The 19,192-nt window shown below is 54.7% G+C and overlaps 4 protein-coding genes across 4 annotated transcripts; all 4 read left to right on the forward strand.

The window, feature by feature from the left end:
• Positions 1-2,440: 2,440 nt before the first annotated feature.
• Positions 2,441-3,895, forward strand: JKF63_03561 (uncharacterized protein; the record flags this gene model as incomplete). The annotated part of the gene is made up of 1 exon (XM_067899563.1): positions 2,441-3,895. One exon carries the CDS (start codon positions 2,441-2,443, stop codon positions 3,893-3,895), a length of 1,455 nt encoding a protein of 484 aa, XP_067755802.1.
• A 4,971-nt stretch (positions 3,896-8,866) lies between these two features.
• JKF63_03562 (uncharacterized protein) lies at positions 8,867-9,364 on the forward strand (the record flags this gene model as incomplete). Its single annotated transcript, XM_067899564.1, has 1 exon — positions 8,867-9,364. The coding sequence occupies one exon, from the start codon at positions 8,867-8,869 to the stop codon at positions 9,362-9,364; it is 498 nt and encodes a 165-aa protein (XP_067755803.1).
• A 1,112-nt stretch (positions 9,365-10,476) lies between these two features.
• On the forward strand, positions 10,477-12,741 carry JKF63_03563 (uncharacterized protein; the record flags this gene model as incomplete). The annotated part of the gene is made up of 1 exon (XM_067899565.1): positions 10,477-12,741. The coding sequence occupies one exon, from the start codon at positions 10,477-10,479 to the stop codon at positions 12,739-12,741; it is 2,265 nt and encodes a 754-aa protein (XP_067755804.1).
• A 3,143-nt stretch (positions 12,742-15,884) lies between these two features.
• Positions 15,885-17,858, forward strand: JKF63_03564 (uncharacterized protein; the record flags this gene model as incomplete). The annotated part of the gene is made up of 1 exon (XM_067899566.1): positions 15,885-17,858. One exon carries the CDS (start codon positions 15,885-15,887, stop codon positions 17,856-17,858), a length of 1,974 nt encoding a protein of 657 aa, XP_067755805.1.
• Between the last annotated feature and the right edge of the window lie 1,334 nt (positions 17,859-19,192).

Raw genomic sequence — 19,192 nt, forward strand, 5'->3', positions numbered from 1 at the left:
AAGAAATATTTTTATATTTTTACATATTTATTTGTGTGTGTGTGTATTATATTTCGGGGTGGGTGGGTGAGGTGGCGGTGTTTGTGTAGACGTTCGGGCCGTTGCGGTCTGCGTTGTTGTTTTTTCTTTTGTGAATAGTCCACAGCTTGATGGAGGGGGGAGAGAGAAAACCACGCAGCTGGTCCTCCTACGCCTTTGCTGTACGGCACCACAAGTGTATCTAAACACACACCGGAGACCTGACGACTGGAGTGTACGGATGCGCATAATGTTGCATCTCAGCACACTACCCGCTCTGCGTGAGGGATATCACGCAGCTCGCTATCCCCCCGAAAACGAAAAGTTGATGCTCGTGGCCACCAGGGCCAATGCCGATGACTCGGGGATGCCACAATCAGTCATCGCTGCTGCTGTCAGCGGCATGCGTCTCGATGCCGCTGCATCGAAGCGACCTGCAACAGCCAGGACGTCTGTGACGTCTATATTATCGACATTCTCCCAGCGCTACTCGAACCCATCACACACAGTTCACAGCGTTCACAGCCGAGTAACTGTGTGGCACCACGAGGAATGCACTAGGTTACTTGCAACAGATTTGGGGATCGCATAAAGCGACCCCACACTTAGAGTGGGGGAGGGGGAGGTGAGAAGAGTCTCGATGGAAGGCAGGTGCCCGGTCGAACAAAGCGGGAATTACACCTATGCGTGTGTCTAGTGGGTCCTTCGCGCCATGCGATAGAGTTTGCGCCATACCTCGTGAGGGGGGGGGGGCAGCCGCGGTCACCCCCCCCCGCTGACGCTTGTGGAATCAGGTCAGGCCGCTGTTCTGGGTCTGCTGCGCTCTTCTCTTTTTCGAGCGTGTGTACACCTCGTGAAGATGGCCGACGTGCGCTGCTATATGCATGCTTTTTTTTTCTCCCTCTCCCCCCCAGACACACATACACACACCCGAAAAAATAAGCGGGGCGTTCATCGCACGTAAGACGTCCACGCGTTGCGACGGCAAAGTAGCAGCGCAGAAAAGTACCCCGTATCGGCTCTGTTGTAAACGATTGGCCGATTGCACGGGTCCGGGGCGTTTGCCCCCAAAATATATCCACTTGGTCATGCACAGATGTTGCGCTTGCCTCGCCCCTCCCCCTATCTCCGGTACCCTCCCAGCATACAAGAATGGACACCAATGCCACTCCCGTAGACTTGTTGGATTCCAACCATATATATATATATATATATAATGTATGCATTCACATAGAAGTGTTTATCCCCTCCCCAAACCTCCCCCACAACGCAAATCTTTTTTCGGGGGGAGGGAGGGGTTTGTACTTTGAATAGTGTTCCAACACATCATCTGTGCGTATTTTCTTTTAGTAGCTTTTCTCCTTTCAAGCTCTGTGGGGGGCCTCCGTTGGAAGTGGTGGCTGCGAGTGTGCGCTGCTCTCTCCTTTTTTGTTTGTTGTGGGGCGTCGATGTTGTCTGATCACAGTGATTCCTCACCACTCAAGCATCCACATCGACCACCATGTCAGTTTTTCTTCGATGTCGCTCTGTGTAGACGACTTCTCCGCCCTCTATTTGCCCCTCACCTTCCCTTTGCCTCCCTCATTGTTTCTCTCTATCTATGCGTGTTAGTCTGGGTGTCCGTTGCGTGATCACCACTTCTTTGGTTTGTTTTTCTTCTGGCGCACGGGTCGTCATGTGGGAAGCCCTACAAATATGCGGTAGAGAGCGAGGGGGGGGAGGAAGGAGGGGAGGGAAAAGGCGTTTTCTTCTGTCTCATTGAGCTGTGCTCTGGTCGCGTATCTCTCCTGCGCATGCACACGGCGTGCGTTGCAAGTCTGTCCCTATCCCCTCTTGCTCTGCACATCTCTGCGTCCCCACCCACCCTCCCACAAGCACGCCCACCACCACCCTCGCCTTTGTCATGTCATGGCGGTCGCGCCTCGTTTATTTATCGCATCTTTACATCTTCTTGTTTCGCCCTGTGAGGTGGGAAAGGGGTGTACGCCGCTGACGTCTCACCCCCTCTCCCCACCAACCCCATCACACGCGCAGGAGACAAATACGGCTGTGGAAGCGTCTCTGTGTGCGAGCTGTGACACCCTCCGCTATGCTGTGCGGTGAGTCCAAATTACTGCGTGCCGCACAACTCTACGATCGGCACCGTTGACATGATTGCATGGGATTCTAATGTGTTCTCGCCTCTTTGGTTTACTTCTTTTCGATTGGTCTCCGCGTCTCTCCTTGAACCCTCCTGCTCTCAGGGTACCCTGCTCATCACCGGTGTTCTTACTCAGGCCAGCCTAGTACGGGCAAGTTCCCAAGCGCTGCCACCTGCACGATGGGCATATCCCATCCATAGACAATCGGGAAACACAATACAAGAAGAGGCGCCGGTCGCCCCAAGCCCTCAGTTTGGATGTCTCACGCTACGCGAGGAAAAATGTTCGACGACGTCTCCTCCTTTTCCGGCGACGAGCACGTCGATGTCAACGACATGCAGTACAACTCAAGGCCTCCACCCATTACGTTATCAGCACAACACGTTGACCCTGCAGCTCGTGGGGTGCCTGCCTCCGTGGCAGGGCCAACAGGGAGGATCGACCGCTATGACGGTACCAACGATCTTGAGCTCAAGTCCGAGTCCGAATCGGAACACCGGGCAGAGTCGGGGGGTGTTGGCGAAGAAAAGGCGGGCCCTCTCACTGTGGTGGTGCGTGCGGACGCCTCAAGTCCTTCAATAGAGACTGCTGGATCTGCAGCGCAGCCAACGCCGGCTACTGCGTTGAAGCCGCCAGCAGAGTGTGCTGGGATCGAGGCCGCGGTAAGCCCTCCTCGGATTGTCACCGATGGGGTGAGTGCCCGCGACGACCTCCGTCACAACCACTCCCCGAGCGCAGCTCGCTCGACTGCGAAAGGCCGCAGCGGCGCGGCTTCGCCTGCCGCACTACCTGCTGATGCCTCCCCTGCGCGAAATGGCGAGCGCGAGGAAGTAGGTGCGGCGGCATCCAGAACTTTGGGAAAACGCGGGGAGCGGCAGAGTGCTGGAAGTCGCGCTGGCGAGTTTGACGACGACGAGATGCAGGATCAGTTCTCGCCAAGCTCGATGAACCGGGGGACGGCAGTGCGCCCCGAATACTTCCGCAGTGGAAATTCGGCTCGTGCTAGCGCGCCCACCAACCTGCTGCAGGAGCCCCGCAAAGCCGACGCGGACTGCTCTCTCGCGTCCTACATCTTCCCCCGCCTTGACCCCAGTTTGGCTTACCACCCGGGAAGTCGCGCCGCTGCTACGTCGACGAAGGGGGATGGGGTGATGCCACCTAATGTGGTGGAAAGGGGCTGCGCGTATCTCATGGTGGCGGATATTCGCGTCTCCTCCTATCTTTGCATGCTCTTTCTGTCGCTTGTACTGCTGATTGCGTCGATCCCGACGTCACAGCTCGACGTGGGGGAAAAGGCGTGTTTAACGTACTGGGGATATAAGGAAGACTGTGACGGCGCTGCCTACAAGCTCAGGCGAGCGTTCTACCCCTGCACGAGCGTCCGTGATAATCTTGGCGCGGGCGCCGCCTTTTCCATCATCACGCTTTTTGTTTACTTGGCAAACCTTGCGGCTGTCGCCGTCGTTGTGTGCTGCTTTCGTGAGGCATCGCACAATGTCTTCTCTAGGTCCCGCATCGTCGTCGGTTCTCTCGGGTGTGTGGGGGTCGTCACACAGCTGATATCTTGGGTAGTGGTGACCGTAATCCACAAGGCTCGCCCCTGCAGCATGATGGGGCTCGTATATGGAGTCGGCTTCGGGCTTAACCTCACATCATGGGTTCTTAATCTTCTCGGTGTCGCAGCCCTTTTCGCCATTCCCTCAAGTCTCGCGAATCGCCACCAGCACTGCCGCTGAGAGCGAAAGTACCACCCAACGGCCAACGCCCGGAAAGGGCTCTCTTGGGTTATTTACTTCTGTCGACCTCCGCACCGGTGGTTTGACGCCCTTCACCCTCGCCTACTTTCTTTTTTTTTGCGCGAGGGGGGGGGAAGTATACGGGGCTCAGTTCTCATTGGTGTGTGCCCACACATAGAAACCGGCTGTCTGTATGCATATGTCTTACTCCAGCACAATCCCTTTGCCATGCACCGCATGGGCATGATCAGCGCCCAAATATCCCCATCGCAGTTATCCCGATTACATGTGTGCTCTATTTTTTTGTGCGTGGGGTATGTTGGCCACCCAATGGGCGCACATTTCTGTTCCCCTTTCGTGTTGCTCTAGACGGGTCAATATGGGTTTACCCCTGCGCCCCATTTCTTTTTTATTTGGCGGGGTGGTGCCTCCCTCGATGTGTTCCCCCCTCATTTATGCGCATGTTTCTGCGTTTCTGGTGATTAGGGGGGGGGGAGAAGCGGATGAGGTCGGGGTAATTCCCCGTGGCTTGTACCAGCATCATCAACGCATATAAAATGCTTTATTGGAAAGAACGCAACTCACCTGGCTTGGACTGCTCACTGGCACTCTGGGAGGCCCGTCCGATGGGATCTCCGACGGGTGTGTGTGTGTTGGAGTCTCAGGCAGAGGCTATTTGAAGGTGGTTGGACGTACACTGCCTTTTCCGCGGGTGCACCGCTGCTGCACACCGCGTGATAGACCGGTGGGTGATATGGGGTGGGGTGAGGGCTCGACTGATGTGCTTAGTGTCCACAATAGGAGAGCTGAGGGAAAGTGTGGCTCGTATCCTGTGCGGCGTGCCCCCCTCCACGACTGCTGTGGTGGTCTGTTCTTACTGGCCAACGTAGAGACACCTACATCGGTGCGCACCTGTGTGTGTAGAGTGTGTGTGTGTGTGGTCAGCGGGGAGGTATCACTACCTTGTAATGCGTTTTGTGATCGCTGTCCTATACTGTCTGCTGTGACCCATTTTGCGTTGGGTATGGGGTGGACTGCGTAGCAGTGTGAGCTTAGCACAGTCACACTGGGCCCTATACCCCCCCCACACACACACACACTTCCGTCTGCGGATTGCTTTTATCACCTTCTGTGAGGGAGTTGGCTAAGGCAGGTGTGAGGGCCAGCGTTGGGCTTGACTTGGAGAAGAGGAAGTCCCCCTTTTATCCCCCACTTGAACGCCCCTCCTTTCGCGGCAAAACAAAAAATACACACAGAGAGTCAACTGTACGCTGTTACGCGCAGGTGCGGCGTGAGCATGCGGTGAGCAGGCGCTACTTCGCCACGGTCGCAGCGGTGTGAATATCCGGCGACCATTACAACCGGACAGCGTGTTTGTGCCCCCACATCATCTTGGGGGCGGTCCGATCGTGATTTGTCAATGCATCGGGTGGTCGTGCAGCTGCATCAGTCCTGTACCCCCCTCACGTCATTCTCACTCCGTTCCCACTCCCCCCTTTTTTTCACTCAACGCGCCGGCATACGCGTCTCCACTGCCTTACACTTCCCGCACATCTGTGTGGATGTCTGGCCCCCCCCCCTCCGCGACTCACAGCCAAGCCATTAAACAGCTCCATCTTTTTTTTTCACCCGTGTGTGTGTGTGTGTGTGTGTGAAGTGGTGGTGTTCACGAACTCATTATTTGGTGATTGCCTTCTATTTTACAGTATATGTGTATGTATGTTTGTATGCACGTTGATCTTTGTTTAGCTCTCTACCGAATCGAACGCATATAAAAAAAAGGCACCACCACACCCCCACTCGCCCCCCCCCCCCCCACACGCACCGCCGCCTACCCACACGCACCGCCGCCACCGCCGCAGAGAACCCACCCACAAATTCGCGCTAACACCACTTCTCTCGATTAAAAGGGAAGAAAACACAACGCCCCCCACCCCGAAAAAAAAAGGCCCAACCTCCTTCTTTTCTGGCCAGCGACTGTTACGGGGAGTAAAGCAAAGAACAACATCAGGGCTACCCACTCAGGATATACTCGCCCAAGACAACCACAGCTGCGGAAATTCACGCACACACACGAAAGGTCGCCGTCTGGCTGCGGTCACCCCCTTACTTCTGGAAGTCGCTTGGTGTCGCTGTGCGGCAGTTAGTGTGTGTTTGTGTGTTTGACGGCATCACCAGATTCCTTCTCTTTGCCGTTACTTGGGGGCTTCTCACCTGCTAACAACATTTGTGCGTGCCACACGAGCTCACATATAGACACCCCTCTAAGCCCCCTAGTGCCCGCTCCCTCTCGCTCCCCCTCCCTCCCCCTCCCCCACCCTCTTTTCTCCCTGTCGATCGGTCTCATCCTTTTTTTTTCTGTCCCTTTTTCGTATTACGGAATCCCTTGCCGCATCCCTCGTGCTCCTTCCCTCCCCCCCCCCCCCTCTGCCTCTCCATACAGATCAGTCGCGTCATTCCCTGTCCCTCACTGTGTGTGTGTGTGTGTCGGATGGAGGTCGTTTGTCACCTCTGCTGATTCGACTGTGACTTTCTTGCAGTGTTTGGAGCTCGTGCGTCTGTGCGTATTCCCCTTTCGAATCGTCTTGCTTCTTTTAAAATAAGCTCTGTTCTCTGTTTGGTCGTCGTCACACTGTGTCCATTTTTGACCGCTTTCTCCCTAGACTCCCACTCTACTGCTCACCTCGTGTTTTCTGTGTTTTGTTTTTTTTTCGGCTCCCAGATTCACAAACACGCAAACGGGCAGCCGCAGACGCGCACACGGTCTGCGGTTTTTCTTTCTCACCCACCCCCTATCCCGTCATACTCTGGATATCGTCCTCTCTCCCTCTCGCTTTATCATTTTCAACGGAAGGGAGAACAAAGAGTAGGCCGCGCTGCATCTCGTTGTGCTCTCCAGAAGTCCTTCAGCTGTCACCCGTGTGAATTACTTTGTTTTCTTTTTTGCTGGTACACGCATTTGTGTGCACGCCCATAACGCAAAGCTCGGAAACATTTTTTTTTCTTGTGGGAAATACACACAAATTTTGTGTGCGTGTGTGTAAACACACACTAACCTCCCACACACACACACACACACCAGCGCTGTCCGTGTCGGTTTCTCTTCAGTATGTTTGCAGCCGCACTGTTTTCAACTGCAAACTTCTTATTTTTTCATCAAATTTGACTGTTGTATGTCCCCCTTCCCCCCCCCTCCTCCTCCCCTGCCGGCCTCGTATTGCCTCGTATCATTTCGCTTCACCTCCCTTGTACACCAACACCTCGCGCGACCCCTGGACGTCATTTTTCTTGCTCATTCTCGTATCACGCAAAAGTAGCCTTCCAGCGCACACCCACACCTCACTCTTCATCCTTTCTTCTTGTTCCCCTTCCCCCCCCCCCCCCCGCCCTCCTCCACACACACACACACCTCGTTGTCTTTCCTCGCTCGTTGTTTGATATATGTATATATGTATGTATATCTGTGTGTACATTGATAATTCAACACACTCTTCTGTGAGTTGGGTCTGCGGCAAAAGGGAGATTAGACGAACAACAACAACAAAAGACAACGCACAGTAACCGGTTAAAATTAGAATTTGTATTATTCGCATTTCACAGAAACACATCCACTTTGCAACTCTGCGTGCGAACAGGGCTTTGCTCTTTTAGACCGAACCGTGTCTGCATTCGCCTGTTTTGTCTGCATCTGCATCTGTGCGTGTGCGTCTGGCGCTTGTTTCTTTTCCCTTCTACGAACGCCTCAGTGCGTGGGTGCACGTCTGTCACTCGCTGCCTGCCTTGGTTTATTCTTTTTTTCCTTTTTTTTTCTCATCATCATCGGTGGTCAATCCTTTTGCTGTTGGCATTTTGGGATATTTTTCTTTTTTCTCGCTGTTTCCAAGTCGGAGCTGTTCCCCTCCCTTCTGTGTTGTTTTCTCCGTCAAATACAACCACAGACAACACCCCCTCGCCCCCGCCAAAGCCATCTTCACCTTCAGAGCGTTTCGACGTGGCTGGGCTCCTGCCCCAGGACAAAGAAAGGTGCACGCACGGGCACAAATCTTGTGCTACTCTCAACGTGATTCAATCCGTGAGCGCACGCCTCTCCTCCCCCTCCCTTTTGTCTTTTTTCCTGAAGCGCAGGCTCGACGGTGTGTGTATTCGTGTTTGTTTCCCCTTTTTTTTGTGGCTGTTTTTATCGCGATATCTGTCGAGTTTTTCCGTGGTTGTTGTTGTTTTTGTTTTCTCGTTTCTCTGTTTTCACCCTTTTTTTCTTTGAGTTATCCGACGTCTTCGCATCATTTTTTTTTATATTTTTTTGGTTCGATTTCTATGTGTGTGCGTGTGCATACACATGCATTTGTTTGTATAGTGTATCTGTAAGCTAGCGCTGCGGGACAACCACTGACGGTACAACAGCAGCAACTGAAAAAAAAGGGGGGAGCTGAAGAAGTCACTAAGAAAGAACTCCCCTCCCTCCCCCCTCTCCCTCCCTCCCACCCCGCCTCCTCTCTCTCTTTGTATCCCTTCGATTCGTTCGGTTGACACCCGCGCAGTTTCCGCGTGGGTTTTTGTTTGCTAAGCTGTGCTCTCTCTCCCAGATTTCTTGTGTGTGCGTTTTGCATTTTATTTGTGATTGCAAGTCCTCGATTATTTTGTTATTCTTTGAGATCTCCCCCACCTTTTTTGTTTCTTAGCCTCGTTGCACACGGTACGCGCAGAAGTGTTTTGTTGCGTGTCTCTGCAGGGGCAGTGTGTGTGCCTGTGCGTGTGTCACGTCGCTTTCGTATTTCTTTCATCACCGTGTGCCCCTCCCCCTCCCCCTTTCAAATGTTCCACACACACCCTTCGATCGAGTCACCCATTCGCTCCGCTGAGCCGTGTGACAAAACAAACCACCGAATTAACCACGAAAACGTCCTCCTCCTCCCGCAGGTGACGACGGGGTCTGAAACCTCCAGGATAACGTCGCCGAGGTTGGCGTCGCTGATGAACTCGATAACGAGCCGGCGCGAGCTCGCACATGCGCCCTACCACGCCACGGCCAACATTATTGCTGGCGAGGACCTCAACGCCGTTGAATTCGAGCCATTGAGCCAAATAAGCGGTAGGTGGACTGAGGTGCAAAACTGCCCAGAGTCACGGGGAAGCGGCGCAGCACACCTTTGCGGGCAAAGCTTCAACACGAACCAAAGAAGTGCGAGCCGGCTGCCCGGGCGTGTCGACCACACCAGCTGTAAAAATGTTTGTCGGCATTTCATAAATGGCAGCTGCAATCGTGGCAGCTCCTGTCGCTTCTTTCACCCTGGGCCGACTCACCGTGTCATCATCCCAACCAACCTACGCTCAACCACCCAGCGCTTCCTGACTCCGCTAGCAGATCTGGAGCAGATGAACACCACCGCTCCCGTCTCGTCGCCAGCGCGCAAGCCCCCTACGTCAGACCCACCAGTGAGCTTCTGCAATAGTCCGCACAGCAGCCGTTGATGAGGCTTAGCAGCAGCTGTGAGGGCGCGGGCTGCGACAGGGAGTGCCACGCCACACCACCGAGCTGCCCATTGACCTGTGTCCATGCCCCTGTGCCGCACTACTTGCACTGACAGCTAAACGCTCGGCATGGCGGCAACACCCTGCCTTCTCGAGCCCCTACATTGATGTGTGAAATGTGGCCTTGCACACTGCCAGCCTCTGCGGTGCGCTATGAGCCCGAGTCAACCTCCCCCGCCCCCCTCCTCCTCCGGGTCTATACTGGATGACAGTGCACCGCGCAGGTGCACAGTGTGGGGCAAACGGCTCCAGCCGCCCCCAAAGCATATCCCTGGCAGTCTGAGGCTAAGCAGCCATGCCCCCACATCTGGTGGCATGACACACCACAACCCCCAACGCCGTCGTATATCCCCATCCCCCCTCCCCCGAACATGACGGCTTCGACAGCTCCGTCGGTCAATGAAATCTCACGTGGTATGAAGCAGGCAAACCAGTGAAAAGTTTGCTATAAATCTCTATCTTCGCAATGGTGTGGGGGAGGGGAGAGGAGAGGAGAGGGGAAGAAGAGGAGGAGGAGGGAAGTTGTGCCATATGGTCGTTTCTTTCAATCTTATTTTCACACTTTTTTTTTTTCGTGGAGGGGGAGTGCGCGCGTGCCACTCTCACTTCACCCACCCCTCACACCTACACGTAGCCAAGAAACGTTGTTTTCATCAAGCGCAGAAACAAAGATGGAGCAGTCCCGCTTCTGCCACTGTGATGCCTTTTAGCATCTCGGTGGTCGCCCGCTCGGCCAGAGCCGAACGGGTTTAGAGGGGGGGAGGGGAGATGCCGCTTCGTCCCATGACGCTGAGCCGTACTTTTGTGTGTATGGAGGCTCCTAAACGCTTAATAGTAGCCACTCCTCTGCACTCCGCATACACTCTCTACTGCTTATATGTTTATATTTGTGTATTGCGATATCTTTTTCGAACTGCAATACAGCGCTGATCCTACTCTCGTACCATCACATGCTCACCCACGCACAGCCACGGGAAGGGATGGCATAGCCAAGGTTAGACACACAGCGTTATCCAGACACCTGGTTGTCAATATAACGGATAACTTGAAGAATGAATGTCGAACATGCCGCATGCACGCCGACACCCTCACACACTCGTGAGGTGCAGATCGAGGATGAGACTCCACCTCCGCGGATTTCCTACCACAGCACCCTCACCTCAGCGACCGTCTCGTTGGAACCAACGCGACGGGTCTACACTATGCCAGAGATGTCACGGAAGCCGGTAGCAACTCGTTCCAGAACGCCAGTGTTGCCTGGCGTGCACACAGCTGACCGCTCTAGCCAAACTGGCCACGATAAACACGGGCACTTAAACGACGGCGGTGGTGACGATTCAGACGGTCCTCACAACGGCCTGCTGAGCCCAACGCCAGCGTCGGTGAGCAGCGTCTCGCGCCCCCGAGAGCCGAGTAGGACCTCGCACGCCTTTTTCCACCCGAATTCTGCCAGCACCACTGCTACAACAACGCCAAGCGTCATGCACTTCAACAATACAAAGGCCGGTCTTCAGTCTGTCGACAAGGAGAAGACAGAAGCCCTCATCAATGAGCTTTCCAAGAACTCAAGTTTTTACATGAACGAGGAACGAAAGGCGCAGCAGCGGCAACGGCAAATCGAGGGGCTGTTGGTAAAGGCTCGACAGTATGAGGCGAGCGTTCGAAGTCGACCCGACGTGTACCGGCAGATGGAGCGCGACGTGAGAAACCTCGAGGCCAGCCTTGAGCTGCATCGAAGCTTTGACTTTATTTTTGTTCACGTGGACATGGACATGTTCTACGCTGCCGTCGAGATGAAAAAAAACCCTCAGTACGCAGAGGTTCCGCTTGGCATCGGAAGCATGGCGATGTTGTCAACCACGAACTACGTAGCCCGACGCTACGGCGTGCGCTCAGGGATGCCCGGGTTTATTGGAATGCAACTTTGCCCCCAACTCGTCATTGTGCCCACCGACTTCGCAGCGTATCGACTCGAGTCTTCCAAGTTCAAGGATGTGGTCCGAGAGTACGACCCTGACGCACTGGGGCTTGGCATGGATGAGATCATGATGTGCCTTAATGGCTACATTGGCCAATATCACAAAGACGCCATAACGCTTTCGGACCGATTTGATGTGGCGGAGCGAATCACCGAGGAGTGCCGACGCCGTATCACCGAGGCAACTGGGTTGACCGCCAGCGCCGGAATCGCGCCGACTCCCACCTTGGCGAAGATGGCGTCCAACTATAAAAAGCCGAACGGTCAGTTTGCGCTTCGTCTCTTCAATCGCAAAGCCGTAATGAATCATCTCGCCCCCATCCCCGTGCGCCAGGTACCCGGCATTGGCAAGTCGCGGGAGAGCATCCTGGCTGGATTAGGAATCCATACTCTTGGGGAGGTGTACGAGCAACGGCATCGACTGTTTTACATCCTGACACGGAAGACGTACGAATTTCTCCTCTCCTCGGCCATGGGCGTGGGTGGCATGTATGACGCCTTCGATGCAGCGCCGTCGTCATCAGCAGGAGCGACCATCGACAAGACGGTCGCTACAAGAGAAGAAGAAACAAACGAGAACGACGGTGGACGCAAATCGGTAGGCCATGAACGGACCTTCCAAAAACTAAAGAATCGCATGGAGCTTCAGACGATCGCCCACGACAACCTGCGCCAGTCGCATAAAACCCTCCTAGCGGAGGGCCTCCTCTCCTCTCAGGTGGTGCTCAAAGTGAAGCACCGCAGCTTTCACGTGAAGCAGTACAGCAAGTCGCTCAACATATATACAAATGACCACGAAGTCCTACAACGGGCCCTGGACGAGATACTGCTGCCGGTGTTGGACGGATTTGCTAATTTTCGTCTTCTTGGCGTGCGCTTGGAAAAACTCAGACGACAACACCAAAAGGCGGGCGCTGGCGGGGGTGCGACCACGTCGACTACACCTTCTATGGTCAATTGGGGGTCACCGCAGCCTACACTGACAAATTTCTTTGCCCGTCAGTCGGTGAGCACCGCAGATACGGTGCTGCACCGCCCGCACCAGCGACGGCCGATGGCTCTAAGAAATCGCCCGGTTGAGGCTGGTGGCGAAGATGTGGGAAGCAGTAGCGAGGCCGATCTCGATGACAGCGATGGCGAACACGCCTCCGTGCACATCGTTTCCCCCGAGAGTCATCTTTCAGACGTGGAGGAGATGATAAAACCAAAGAGCAGCACCGCATTGCTTGCCTCTTCTCGCGTTCGCACTAAAGCGTCCGCCGAATCGCTGAAGAGGGCAAAAATCGAAGAGATAGTCAGCGATAGCAGCGCTGATGATAATGTCGTCATCGTAGAGTGAGTAGCGGCGTGCTGTGTGTAGGAATCAGTCGGGGGAGCAGAGGCCATACCCGCAACGCGCCATGACTTCTCCATCTGGAATGTGAGTTCAGGTGCCCTCGTTTTGTTTGTGTGTGTGTGTGTGTGTGTGTGGCGGTGAAGAAGCCCGTGAGGCCGCGCCCTCTCTTCTCCCTCTCCACCCCCCCCACACACACACACACAGAGTGAGAGTATCGAAGATATTATTGAGCTCTCGTGTGTTTGTGTGGATTCTCCGTTGTCTTTTCGCTTCTCAGCTCCGGTGTTGCCGTTACATATCGGCATGGAGAACACTAAAACACTTTCATGAAGACTTTGGGTACGTCAGCGCTGAGGTCTGAAGGCGTCTTTTGTTTTCTCGTTCCATGTCTCGCCCCCCACTGCGATTCCTTTCTCTCTCAGTGTGTGTGTGTGTGCAATGTTGAGTTACGGATTTGTTCTCGGGTGTCGACGGAGAACGAGTGGGTGGAGGGAGGGAGAGGGGAGGGGAGGGGACCACTAGTGGCATTGGGGAAACCGGACAGCTTGTGCAAAAAGTTCGTCGTAGGTATTGGACCCCTCTTGGACCCTCCTTCCCCCCCCCCAAAAAAAAAGGTGGCGACACTAGTAAAGCAGATGATTTTGAGCGCATTGTCGCAACGCTCTCAGGTGCCGAAGAACAGAGGACGTCACATGCATATAAGTCCCGAATCGATCTGCAGCTGCCTGCCCACCCCTCTCCCCCCGTGCGGCAACTTAGTCGCGTGTTTATACACGACGGGGCATGCCCGCGGGTTTTCGTTGGTGTCCTGCAGGCTAGACACGATCATGCCACAGAGCGGTAGCAGACTGCTCAAACCCTCTGCGATACACTGAGCTGTGAGGGTGCTCTCGTGTCAGAGGGGGCGTAACCATCATCCTGTGGAAAGAAGCGCGAGTGGCTGTTCTTAGCTGCATGAGGATGGCAAGCGGAGGCAGGCCCCGTATGCCCCGGTGACATTGAACACTCTCAGCGACGCTGCCTCCTTCACGATCAGCCCAGGAACGACCACACGAGTGCTTCCCAGCGTCGTGCAGGTGGCTATGGCTCTTATTGGGCGATCCCCGAGGCCCGCACTGACAGCGACGAGCATAGGGCTGTATCGAAAGAGTTCAGTACACGCTTTGGGGGAACACAGCTCGCCTGCACAAGGTTTAACGTGTGCGTTCGAGACACCGCTGCTGCTGACGGTGCACGGCTCTCTCCACTTCCCCTGTCGTCTAAACAGCCACTGGGCAGCAGCAGTAGTGAGTGAGTGGCACCGACGACTCGCACCGCGTACCGTGTGCTGGCCCCTCCACTGCGCCGGGACTCGTCCTACCCTTAGCGCCCCCTTCCACCACCACACCCCATCCCCCATCTCCTGGCCACCGCCCGTGCGTGTGGGAAGAGGGGCCGCCGTTTCCGCGGCATGAGCATGGGCCGCTTGGAGCCATGCGTCCAGCTCGTCCCGGACTGTCTTCAGCCGACTGCGCACAAGGTGTCCGTGCGGTTTTGTGGGCAGGCGCGCCCCGTGTGTGTGTGTGGAGGGGGGGGTGGTGGAGCACCGCGATGTAGCTCCGGGGCTGCAGGTGCGGGTGAAAACATTATTTCTGAACTATTAGCTTGCACATGGATAACCATCTCCTTTTGTGACCTGCTCCTGCTACTGCAGTATTGGCGCTGATGTCTTCAGGCTCTCCCCCCCCCCCTCCTCCCCCCCCAAAAAAAAAGGTCGATAGTGCGCCTTTGGGGCCGTCTTTGCTGTAGACGTGTAGTGCAGAAACGACTCACTGAGATATTTCCACGCAGTCTCTCGACTAAACGTGCCACCCGTTACCTGCGAGAGGGCAGAAAGGGGGGGAGGGAGGGAGGGGGGGGGGGGGGCACACTGGACGGTGGGCGGCGTCATCTCAGTATTTAGACCTCGAAGGACAAGGTGCATGCATATCCTGCTAATGGTTTACTTTTTTTTATGGATAGAACATGCCTGCTCACTTGGAAATGGCTTTCCAGGAGCCTACCCCCGACATCTGTAGCCCTACAGTCCCGCGATTTTTCCTTCGTTGTGGATGTTTCACTCTTTTTCCACCATGAGGGGGGAGGGCAAGTGCTCCCTGTCTGCTGTGTGGGGTGAGGACAGGTTGTTGATACCCCTGCTGTCGTGTCCCGATCATCTGTCCACAAGTGAACCTGTGGAACAAGGTGGAAGAAGCAAGAAGAAAAAACGTTCATTTGGGGCTAAAAGCTTAGTCGCCTCAACCACTGGTCATTATTGTCTGCATTAGGCATTACTCCCACTTCCATAGACACGAGCAGAAGAGCTCATTTTTCACAGTATAGGCGAGCGTACCTGTCTTGAGCCGTCTATTGAACTATTCGCCCTCTTGTCTCTGCATCGCGCCATGTCTTACACTGTATTATGTCATTCTCACACAACCCTTGCTTACTTTGTGAGTCGCGCGCGCTACCTGCGTGCATTGCGCTCCAAGGGCCTTCACGTCCCTTCAAGAATGCCGCTCGCCTGTTCGACTGCTTCTTTCGCCCTCCTCCCCTGCTCGATTTCGAACTTCTTTCTCTCAGGCACAATTTTGTGCGCTCTCTGTTCGCCCCTCACCGACCCCTCCTTCCTTTCTCGTCCCGCCCCCCTCCCCTCCCCTCCCCCCCCCCTTCTTTGGCGGCATTCACTTGTGTGTTGAGCATCTTCCCCTTCCTCCTCATTTGTCGACGTCGTCTTTTTTTTTCTAATTACCCCGTCCCCCCCTGTTGATAGAGATAACCGAGATACCGCCTGTCTTCCCCCCCTCCCCCTCCTCCACTCTCTCTCCATAGACTGATATACAGCGAACCCCCTCCCCCCCCCCCTCCCTCCCTCCCTTTCCCTCTTTGATTCTTCTGTTTTTCCCCAATACACACACACACACACACACTTCAGTGGTGAGGGGTGAGAGAGAAAGAGGGGAGGTGTGAAAAAAAAAGGGGGCGCACTTCTCTCATTTGTGCTCTACATGAGTGTGTGGGCTCCTGTGCGTATTGTGGTAGAGCCCACCATTGTAAGCTGCATAGAAAAAGACTCGTTGTAGCCTTTGTCTCTCCCTGTGTCGTGCTCCTCCCTTCACCAGTCTATCATGTTGCGCCTCTCTCGCTTTGCTACCGCTGCCGCGAGCTCAAAGAGCCTAGCACGGGCGAGCAAGCAGGCAGCGAAACGAGCGCCTCACCCTGCTGTCGCGAAGGAGTCCACAGCGCCCCCAGTTGCAACGGTGGTTGCGCCATCTGATGCCTCCCGCGTTGGCACTAGCATGTCATTTATCGCACGAAATCTCAACAGCCACACACACGCGGCGGAGATCGCGGCCGACAGTGCCGCACTCGAGGAGCACGGTCGCGCAGCTCCGGAAGACTCGCATGACCCCCAGATCCACACCGGGTTGAACGGTGCGCAGCACCACGACCATCGTAGCGCCGGCAAACTTAACTTTGATGCCTCCAAGGCCGGGCTGCAGCAGGTCGACAAAGACTACGTTGAGCAAGTCATCCAGGAGGCCTCAAAGGGGACTGCCTTTTATCTAAAAGAACAGCGGCTGGAAGAGACGCGGCGTCGCAAGGCCGAGGAGCTGCAGGAAAAAGCCAAATCATTTGACTCCATCGGCACATTTGAGATGCAGCGAATCAAAGCCATGGTAGACACTATGGTACACGAACTTGAGGCGACACGCGACCTGCAGCGCCGGTACATTCACATCGACATGGACATGTTCTACGCCGCTGTTGAAGAAAAGAAAACACCGTCCCTGCGAGACAAGCCCTTCGGTGTCGGTTCTCAGCAGATGCTCTCCACAACGAACTACATTGCGCGACAGTATGGTGTGCGCTCTGGTATGCCAGGCTTCATTGGCAAGAAGCTCTGCCCCGACCTCATCATTGTGCCGAATGACTTCCCAGCCTATCAGCGAGAGGCAGCGCGGGTACATAGTATTGCCTCCCGCTACGATGCGCAGTTCGTTAGCGTGGGCCTCGACGAGTTGACGATGGATGTGACCAAGTACCTGCAGGAATTCCCTGCCGTGTCCGCGTCCGACATCGCCCACGACTTCCGTGACGAAGTATTCCTGAAGACGCAGCTCACAAGCAGCGGTGGTATCGGGCCGACCTCGATTCTGGCCAAGATTGCGAGCAATGTGAATAAGCCCAATGGTCAGCATGAGATCACTCTGCTGACACGCGAGGACGTCATGGACTATATGCGTGACATACCGCTGCGAAAAATCCCTGGCATCGGATACGCACAAGAGATGATACTCGGTGCGCTGCAGATCCACACCTGCGGTGGTCTCCTGGAGCACAAATACCTCCTGGCGTACCTGTTTCGAGAAAAGACCCTCGCGCACTACCTGAGCGTAGGATTGGGACTTGCGGAGACCTTCTCGCAGCGCAGGCACCACACACGGCAGTCGGTTGGTAAGGAAACCTCGTTTAGCGAACCGCTGCCCTCACCCGAAGCCTTGACTCGACTCTTTCGTAAGTTGCTCGAACAGTGCCATGTCCGATGCGTCCGTGATCATCTGCAACCGCGCAAGATGACATTGGTGCTCAAGTATCGTACCTACGACACCGAGCAGTTCAGCGTGTCGCTCCCATATCACACAAACGATCTCAAAGTGTGGCTGGAGGCTTCGCAGAAGCTGCTAGAGCCCCACCTCCTACACTACGCCGAGTTACGCCTGATCGGCGTGCGCCTCCTGCGCTTCACAGACGCGGATGATGATCACGGTGACATCATCACCAGCAGCCACAATGCCCTCACTGGCGCCTCGACAGAAGCACGCAATAGAGTTGAGAATGAGGACATGCACATGGACGCTGATAGCCCTGGCCTTCGCGCTGAAGATGCAGCCGCGGCTGCAGAGCAGGCAGACGCTGATGAGGTGCCGCCGACACAATTCCCAGCAACGCACAAGCGCAAGATTCCCGTCTCCAAGTTCCTCACAGATCCAAAAATTACGATGGCCCGCCCTGCCGACCCCGCTGCCGCTGCAAAGACTCTCAAGTCAGCTCGTAGGCGTGTCAAGTCGTCAAAGCGAAAGATTCCCCGAAAAAAGTGAAAAGCACTGCGAATCATCGCGGATGGGAAGGGCGGGGCAATAGCACAGTGCTCTGTGTTGAGCGGAAGGTGTCCTCCTTTTTTTTTCATTTCGTGATTTTTCTTCACCGTTCTCCCCTCCCCCTCCTCCTTCAACGACACCACCACCACCAACAGAGTCATAGAGTTTGTGTCAATGGCACAAGAAAACAAAAAACGAAGGCAGCGACAATAATATTTTGGCGGCTGTGTATGTGTGTGCGCTTAAAAGTGGTGGTAACGAGAGGGGCAAACGCAAAAAGTAGAGAAAGGACACAGTGAAGGGTGGAGAGAGGAGGGTGGATGAATAATAACTCTACCATATATTTGAAAAACACAGTATATATATCTATATATAGAATTGGTGGTTTGTCGCCATGAATGTCAACACCCTGTGTCTTACCCGCACAATGTCTTCACCCCCCTCCCGCGCACTCACACAAAAGACACGCTGTGCGTTCTCACACTCGCACTGTACCATAAAAAAAAAAAGTGACGAGTGCAAGAAAAATAAGGAATGATTATCTCACAGGAGGAGTCCGGGAGGGAGAAGTCTCGACAAGCCTCCACATAGAGAGAGACACACACACCTGGGGGTATAATGACGAACCGAGGATTGTTTAAGTTTATTTGAGTGGTTTATGCGTCCATGCATACATGTGCGTGTGTGTGTGTGTGTTGTTGTTGTTGTTCTTGAGTTTGAGTTTGAGGGGATGGTACTTCAGTGAAAGGAAGGCAGGAGGGCCACCAGGAAAATAACGGTTTACTGTGTAGCGTTTTTCTCTCTCCCCCTCGGGGTATGGGGGAGGGACTAAGATCTGCTTCCCATGTGCATGCACGTCCTCCCCCCTCGAAGCCTACTCACATTAGCCTGTTCCGGAGGAGCGATTGAGGTCTCAGCTCTGAAGAGTCTCCGAACATGAGTGCATTGGACCTCGACAAGAAAGTGGCATCGACACCGGCATGGGCACTTCCAGGCACTGTGGCACCCATACCGTAGGGAAGGGGTAAGTGGATTTTTAAAAAGAGGCTAGGCGCCGACGGGGGAACACATGTGTATGACTGCGCTGCAGTGCTCCCCCTCCCACTAACCCACCCCCCCCTTCCTCTAGTGGCTCCTTTTTGGTGTGTGTGTGTGTGCTGCCTTGCGTTTCGATTAGCTCCGTTCTGTACGAGAGAAGAGAGAAGAAAGACGGCACACTTTTTTTCTTTGATTGGGGGCATTTGTGCACTCAAATTTATGTTCCCCTCTTCTCCCCCCCCCCCCCCACGTGTGTGTGTGTTTTGTGTATCGATGCAGCCGTGCATTGATGCGCC

This window comes from Porcisia hertigi, chromosome 28, assembly GCF_017918235.1.
Source record: "Porcisia hertigi strain C119 chromosome 28, whole genome shotgun sequence".
Classification (NCBI taxonomy): domain Eukaryota; phylum Euglenozoa; class Kinetoplastea; order Trypanosomatida; family Trypanosomatidae; genus Porcisia; species Porcisia hertigi.